Genomic DNA, 8,782 nt, shown 5'->3' on the forward strand with positions numbered 1-8,782 from the left:
TGTCTTTTTCGTGGCATTTATTACATGTTTTCTTTTACATAACCGTCTGTACAAAAAGCACTGACTCTGGGGTGACAGTGCCACAGCAGGTCGGTGGTTTGATTCTCAGATCAGGATGTATTGTTGTGTCCTTGAGCAAGACTCTTCACCCGCCTTGAAGTATCATACATTTACATTTATATATTAATGCCTTATTTTAATCAGTCTCTTGCTATTTTTGCTACTTATTTAGAATTTATTATCATTTTTTCTCTTATTATGTTATGTTTTTCTCTTATTACTGCATATTATTATATTATATTGTTTTATTATTTTCTCTTATTATATTATGATTTGTAAATATGTAAACCTTCAAGAGTCTCAAATCGCTTTACAACAAGGAACCGCTCACACTTTCACACACACAATCACACACCAGTGAACACAGACACTGCGGGGAGGTGGGTTAAGTGTCTTGCCCGAGGACACAACGACAGCATTCGTCTGTGGGAGCTGGAATCGCACCGTCAACCTGTGGCTCAGTGGATTCGATCGCACAACCTGGGATTTTCACATGGAGAGCTGGATTCGGACGATTACCTTCAGATCAGTGGACGAACGCTCGACCAACTGAGCTTCTGCCGCCTGTGAGCTTCTGTGTTTAAATATTTGAGCTCCTGGATCAGTAAAGTTTGTTTAAGTTTAAGTATTTAAGCAAAATGTGTCTTGGCCCAGGTCAGATATAATGTATAAACAACTCTTGAGGTCAAAATAATTCCATGGTGAACTTTCTCTATCATCTTATTGTCTGAAAATCAAGAAATGCACAGTAGGAGTGTGCAAAAATATTGAAATATCGTTATATCGTATCATTTAATGTGATGATACAGGATATCGATACAGGCTGCTGTATCGATATATCGCCAAGAGCGTTTTTTGGTGTATTTGACTAAATGATTTTGTTACAGCTACAATTTTGTTGCTTATTTAAAGGATGGAAACTTTTTTTTTTTTTTTATCAAACACATTTTGACATTTTCACTGTTTTGATGATTAAAATGTTTGTGTTTCATATGAACTTTGCACAAGAAGTGGTTTAACAAAGACTTTTAGTATCACAGTCATGATTTAGACTTTATTTTTATTGAACCGTATTGAATCGATTTGAAATATATCGTATTGAATCAAAAGTGCACTGTATCGAGATATGTATTGTATTGTGGCAACTTCTTAATGATACCCAGCCCTAGTGCACAGTTAACATGCTAGTTGTTGTTGTTGAATTACCGTGGTGGTAAAACTCTGCTTTTGTCTCTAAATATTATGAAATACACTTATAAACTCCTCGTGGTGAGTAATTTGCTCTGAAAGCAGAAGGTGAATAAAGAGTAACTTGGGACCACTGCAAAGACAGTGGAAATCAAATACAGTGAATTTAAAATTAAATTCAAAACAAAATCATACAAAAGTCAAATTCTAAATGTTCAAATGTGTTTTTTTTATGACACACACACGGGGTAAACTCAGATCAAATGAGTAAATCTACACACAGACGTGGGACAATGGACTGACACTTTAAAGAGTCTAATATTTGCCTGACCCCAGTGCAGCCGCTGGCCCCGGGGCCGTTTGGGGTCAGGTTAGGTGCAGTCCGGGGCCCCGCGTTAAGGGCCCCTCCACCTCCACAAAGAGCAGAACCTGATCTGTCTGAAGTGGCTCCTGTGTTCTGTCTGATGAGCGACAATAAAGAGAAAAGATGGATGAGACTGTGGGCCCATGATAGAGGAGAGAGTGTGTGTGTGTGTGTGTGTGTGTGTGTGTGTGTGTGTGTGTGTGTGTGTGTGTGTGTGTGTGTGTGTGTGTGTGTGTGTGTGTGTGTGTGCGTGTGTTAATTTTGCCATACTCTGGAACATTCCAAAACATTTCCATGGTGACAGGAGGTGGCAGACGCTCCAGAAAAGTCCCATAAGGGTCAAAGATCCACAGTGACAGTGACCTCCTCATATCATTCATGTAGACCTGACCGAGACCTGACCGAGACCTGACCGAGACCTGACCAAGACCTGACCAAGACCTGACTAAGACCTGACCAAGACCTGACCAAGACCTGACCAAGACCTGACCAAGACCTGACTAAGACCTGACCAAGACCTGACAAAGACCTGACCAAGACATGATTAAGAAATGAACAAAGACCTGAAAAGACCTGACTAAGACCTAACCAAGACCTGACAAAGACCTGACCAAAACCTGATTAAAACCTGACCAAGACCCAACAAAGACCTGAAGAAAGCCTGGCCAAGACCTGACCAAGACCTGACCTTGACCTGACCAAGACACAACCTTGACCTGACCAAGACACAACCTAGACCTGACCAAGACCTGACCAAGACCATGACCAAGACCTGACCAAGACCTGACCAAGACCTGACCAAGACCTGACTAAGACATGACTAAGACCTGACCAAGACCTGACCAAGATCTGTCCAAGATCTGACCAAGGCCTGACAAAGACCTGACCCAAGACCCGACAAACCCCTGACCAAGACCTGACCAAGACACGACCTAGACCTGACCAAGACCTGACCAAGACCTGACCTGACCAATACCAAGACCTGACCAAGACCTGACCAAGACCTGACCAAGACCTGACTAAGACCTGACCAAAACCCGACAAAGACCTGACCAAGACCTGACCTGACCAAAACACGACAAAGACCTGACCAAGACCTGACTAAGATCTGACCAAGACCTAACCAAGACCTGACAAAGACCTGACCAAGACCTGACTAAGACCTGACCAAAACCCGACAAAGACCTGACCAAGACCTGACAAAGACCTGACCAAAACCCGACAAAGACCTGACCAAGACCTGACAAGACACCAAGACCTGACCTGAAAGACCTGACCAAGACCTGACTAAGACCTGACCAAAACCCGACAAAGACCTGACCAAGACCTGACCAAGACCTGACCAAGACCCGACCAAGACACGACCTAGACCTGACCAAGACCTGACCAAGGCCTGACCAAAACCTGACCAAGACATGACCTAGACTAGACAAAGACCGGACAAAGACATGACCAAGACCTGACCAAGACCTGGAGATGGTTCCCGAGCCCTGTCCTTTAACCAAACATTTGAACCAAACTTGAACCAAATCAAACATGTGCTTCAGTGATATGGGGCAACATGAAATAAATAAGTCCAATATAAAATAATAGGACATTAGGGACGTAACGATCTTCAAATCTCTCGATACAGTATTTTCACAATATATGTCCCACAGTACGATATTTACTGCGATATTTGGTTGAGGCGAACAAAACTGTGAAAATCCAACAATTTCCTTTTAAAATGCCTTTAAAGATCTGTGTTCTGTCACAAACCTAAAATTTAAACAAGCTTAAAAATTATGCCTAGTATTATTATTTGTATTACTTTTCATGTAGTGTGCATGTAATGGAGCAAAGGATCATGGGATGTGTAGTTCACTCAGTTTTTTTTTTTTTTTTTAGCTATTGCTGCACCAAAACAATGAATTTAAACAAAGAGACTTGTAATTCAGTATATTGTGATGCCCACGGTGTTATTGTTAGACTTTTGACGATACGATATCACGATATTTCAGTTATTGTTACGTCCCTAGAAGACATGCATAAAGAGTATTCACTGTATTAGAGTAAGACCTGATCCTGGCCTTTCTTCAGGCTTCAAACCCGAAAACTGCTTCAAAAAGTATCACCCGTATTTCTCCGTCAGCCTGTAGGCCTCAGCTCGTATGTGGTGGAAACACAGATCATCTGATCTTTGCACTGCTGCTTGACTCTGTATTTACATGTGTGTAAAATCCCTCAGTCGTCCAGGTAGAATCCACAGCAAAGGAGAAATTCAATTTGTCGACTGGACAAAAGTTTCTTTGGTGGAATATGTTTCACAGCTCATCCACGCTGCTTCTTCAGTTCTGAATGAACTCACTTCTCTATGAACTGAAGCAGCAGTTTGAATGAGCTGTGAAACATATTCCACCAAAGAAACTTTCGTCCAGTCGACAAAATGAATTTCTCATTTGCTCTGTATTTGCATGTTCTCCCTGTGTCATGGGGTTTCCTCATTAACCTCAACATGCACAAATGTCCCATAGTCCAGACCAGAGACTCACCCACTGCTCCAGGTTTGACCCAGCAGCGTCAGGACGGGTCAAATGCAGAGGACGAGTTTCCTACAGGGACACAAGTGTGTGAGTGTGTGTGTGTTTAATGGGCCAATATTTCACTTTGTCTTATTTAAAAAACACATTTACCAAACTGACACTGTCCCCCGTCACACTGACACTGTCCCCCGTCACACTGACACTGTCCCCGTCACACTGACACTGTCCCCCGTCACACTGACACTGTCCCCCGTCACACTGACACTGTCCCCCGTCACACTGACACTGTCCCCCGTCACACTGACACTGTCCCCCGTCACACTGACACTGACACACTGTCCCCGTCACACTGACACTGTCCCCCGTCACACTGACACTGTCCCCGTCACACTGACACTGTCCCCCGTCACACTGACACTGTCCCCCGTCACACTGACACTGTCCTCAGTCACACTGACACTGTCCCCGTCACACTGACACTGTCCCCCGTCACACTGACACTGTCCCCCGTCACACTGACACTGTCCCCCGTCACACTGACACTGTCCCCCGTCACACACTGACACTGTCCCCCGTCACACTGACACTGTCCCCCGTCACACCGACACTGTCCCCCGTCACACTGACACTGTCCTCAGTCACACCGACACTGACACTGTCCCCCGTCACACTGACACTGTCCCCGTCACACTGACACTGTCCCCCGTCACACTGACACTGTCCCCCGTCCCCCGTCACACTGACACTGTCCCCCGTCACACTGACACTGTCCCCGTCACACTGACACTGTCCCCACACTGACACTGTCCCCCGTCACACTGACACTGTCCCCCGTCACACTGACACTGTCCTCAGTCACACTGACACTGTCCCCCGTCACACTGACACTGTCCCCGTCACACTGACACTGTCCCCGTCACACTGACACTGTCCCCCGTCACACTGACACTGTCCTCAGTCACACTGACACTGTCCCCCGTCACACTGACACTGTCCCCGTCACACTGACACTGTCCCCGTCACACTGACACTGTCCCCCGTCACACTGACACTGACACTGTCCCCCGTCACACTGACACTGTCCCCCGTCACACTGACACTGTCCTCACACTGTCACACTGACACTGTCCCCGTCACACCTGTCCACACTGTCCTCAGTCACACTGACACTGTCCCCCGTCACACTGACACTGTCCCCGTCACACTGACACTGTCCCAGTCACACTGACACTGTCCCTCACGTCACACTGACACTGTCCCCCGTCACACACTGACACTGTCCCCCGTCACACTGACACTGTCCCCGTCACACTGACACTGTCCCCCGTCACACTGACACTGTCCTCAGTCACACTGACACTGTCCCCGTCACACTGACACTGTCCCCCGTCACACTGACACTGTCCTCACACTGACACTGTCACACTGACACTGTCCCCCGTCACACTGACACTGTCCCCGTCACACCGACACTGTCCCCCGTCACACTGACACTGTCCCCGTCACACTGTCCTCACACTGTCACACTGACACTGTCCCCCGTCACACTGACACTGTGTCCCCCGTCACACTGACACTGTCCCCCGTCACACTGTGTCCCCAGTCACACTGTGAGCTTCATGATCGAGTGAGAACAAAACAGAATCTAATGAATCCACGGCTCAGAGACTCAGAGACTCAGAGACTCTGTTCTGTTCTCTTCTGTTCTGTTCTGTTCTGTTCTGTGTTTGCGGCAGAACAGAAACTCTTTCCTATTTTTCACCACTACAGCTGCAAAATCGTCATCTTATTTTGCTTCTCGTGTTTGTCCCTGTAAGCGCCAAAAAAAAAAACAACATACTGAAAACATACGCCAAAAAAAGAGAACATACTGAAAGTAAGATTTAATAGCAACCAATTTAAAAAGTGATATAAATGTGAAATTTTTCAGCTACAATTTCACTCACACTCAACATAATAATAATAATAATAATAATAATAATAATAATAATAATAATAATAATAATAATAATAATAATATGGGCAGATGATAAACAGCTTAAAAGGAAGAATAAATTACTCTTAACATTTGAGGAGGACGCACAGAGTGAATAAATATATTTGAGATCTTTTATTTCATGAAAGTTCTTTTTTCATTTGCTTGTTACATTATTAAACAATGACTCATTTTAACACTTACAAAATGTATTTATTTTTTAAATATGACTGAAGTCATAATAAAGCAGAGAACACTCAGACAGTGGTTTAGTAATTATTATAGGTTCCTCCTCCAAAAATAAAAAGAAGAAAAAGAGAAAAGGCCCAAATTGTGGATTTGTGATTTTCATCACGAAATGAAAAAACTAGAAAATTAAACATGTTAAAGAGTCTCGTGCCGCAGAGTCGCGTTTTTAAACAGACACCAGCTCCAGTGTGTCAAATCAAATCAGATATTTACTATTTTAGAATTATTTTTATTCTTATAAAATAACCTGCACCTGAAGACTGAGGGGAAACACACATAAATGTGATTTCATGTATCGGCTCATGCGCAGACAAATAAACTCTCAAATGTCTTTTACATTTTACAATTTTAGATCGGAGAATATTTGACCCAAAATGCAAAATCCAAAATCCTTCCTTTTAGAAAAGAGACATCAGACTCACCGACGCGGAAAGAAAAAAAAAAGAAACATTTGGATAAAACATTTGGCATTAGGAGCGCGCGCGTGTGTGAGTGCGCGTGATGCAGAGGATGTAAAATATTTTCACTCTTGGCTCTTCTGTCCTTTTAAATAGACTTTAATTTAAAATAAACCAGGTCCGCTCGGTTCTTCTGAGCCTCACACATTTCACGCGCGTCGTGATTCGTCTTTGCAAAATGATCATTTAATCTTTAAACTCGGACAGGCTCGGCCGTTTTTCTGGATGCTTCTTTGTAAAAAAGAGAAACATATTTGAGCGCGTCATTACGCGCAGCATCAGAACACACTCTCCAGAAACATTTAAGAAACGCGTCAGAATAAATGTAACGCGCCTCCGGAGAGTTTTTAGTGTGGGATAAATAAAGAGTGAAATAAAGCGTGGCAGAAAGAGGAGATAAATGTTTAATAATAATAATCTTAACTACACAGAATAGTACAGGCTGAGCGCGCGCACATGAGACAAAGTGCAGCAGGCCTCGGTCTTTGGAGCGCGGCTGTGATTGGGGCTCGCGCGCGGAGAGGCTGCGGGACAAAGTGCAAACGGTTCACGGATCTTCACGGATCTTCACGGATCTTCAGGGATCAGTCTCGGGTTGAGCGGGACCTGGGGGTGACTCTGGAGCGCAGTGTCTGTGAACACACTCCCGCTCATTTTAGTCTGTGTCCGCGTGTCCGGGGCCGGAGCGCCGGGAGCGGGACTGTCCGTGTGCTCCCGGGACACTGCGGTCCCGCTCTGGCCCGGCTGGACCCGTCCTGGTTCGGCTCTACAGCAGAAGCGGGTGCAGGGCTGTGGTTTTGGACTCCAGCAGGTCAGACTTGTCCAGACCCCCCGGGGGCGCGCACAGCTGAGCTCCAGGCGGGAGCGCGCTGAGGCCGGGGACGGGCCCAAGTCCTGGCGTGGCTTTGATGGGCACGGGCACAGCGGGCAGCGGGGGCGCGCCCGGGTTGTGGTACAGACTTTTGGAGACACTGAAAGGCCCATAGTCTGTGGCGGCGGGCACGGGCTCCGACAGCACGTGCGGCCACATGGAGTTGACCATGCTGCTGAGCTGCGCGGGCACGGGGTAACCCAGATGGTGCATGACGCTGAGCGGGAGCGCGCCCTTGTACTCTCGCCCGATCAGGTTCTCGATGGCAAACGGGTGTCTGAAGGCCGCGGGCTGCGTGTAGCTCTGGAAGTGCGGCAGGCGCGAGCCCACGGCGCCCGCCGCGTGCTCGTGGTGACCCGGAGGTTTGGTGCCCGCGTGGTGCTGGTGAAAGTAATGCATCATCGGCGCGCTCTTACAGGACACGTGCTCCGCGCGGAGGACTTTGAAACGCTTGCGTCTGCGCAGAAAGCTTCCGTTTTCAAACATGTCTCCACAGTCTGGATGCAGCGCCCAGAAGCTGCCCTTCCCGGGCTGGTCCGGCCTCCGCGGGATCTTGATGAAACAGTCGTTAAAGGACAGGTTGTGGCGCAGGGAGTTCTGCCAGCGCTGCGTGTTCTCGCGATAGTAGGGGAAGCGCTCCATGATGAACTTGTAGATGTCGCTGAGCGGAAGCATCTTCTCGGAGGAGTTCTGGATGGCCATGGCCGTGAGGGAGATGTAGGAGTATGGCGGCTTCTGGTCGCTGTAGGAGCTCTTCCCGGGCCGCGGCATGGCTGCTCCTCTTCGGCTCTGTCTGTGTCAAACTGTCCCGGAGGTTTAGGCCATCACCGGAGCGCACGGCGGTCCGCTGGAGTCTCTCCACACGTCCTCAGTAAGCACCGTCCCCAGAGGGTTTGTCCGTGCGTAAAAGTCCGTGCGTAAAGTCTGACCTCTTGGAGCGGCTCTGCAGACTCTGGAGGAGCGGGGTTGGTGTTGGCTGACGTGTCTCTTTGCTTTGAGCTTTGACTGAGTTTGTCTCCGCTGAAACGCTCCTCTGCTCCGTGTAATGCGGGTCTGACGCGCTCAGTGTCAGAGCGCTGTTTTTGAGACCCCCGC

At 47.2% G+C, this 8,782-nt stretch overlaps 1 protein-coding gene across 1 annotated transcript; it reads right to left on the reverse strand.

The window, feature by feature from the left end:
- Positions 1-7,582: 7,582 nt before the first annotated feature.
- On the reverse strand, positions 7,583-8,458 carry foxb2 (forkhead box B2). Its single transcript, XM_020926960.2, has one exon. The coding sequence runs from the start codon at positions 8,456-8,458 to the stop codon at positions 7,583-7,585; it is 876 nt and encodes a 291-aa protein (XP_020782619.1).
- Between the last annotated feature and the right edge of the window lie 324 nt (positions 8,459-8,782).

This window comes from Boleophthalmus pectinirostris, unplaced genomic scaffold (genome assembly GCF_026225935.1).
Source record: "Boleophthalmus pectinirostris isolate CB_2022bp ecotype Guang Dong unplaced genomic scaffold, ASM2622593v1 HiC_scaffold_4, whole genome shotgun sequence".
NCBI lineage: Eukaryota > Metazoa > Chordata > Actinopteri > Gobiiformes > Gobiidae > Boleophthalmus > Boleophthalmus pectinirostris.

Excerpts from the sequence above, each read along its gene's own strand:
- foxb2 (XM_020926960.2), bottom strand. The coding sequence starts at position 8,458 with ATGCCGCGGCCCGGGAAGAGCTCCTACAGCGACCAGAAGCCGCCATAC.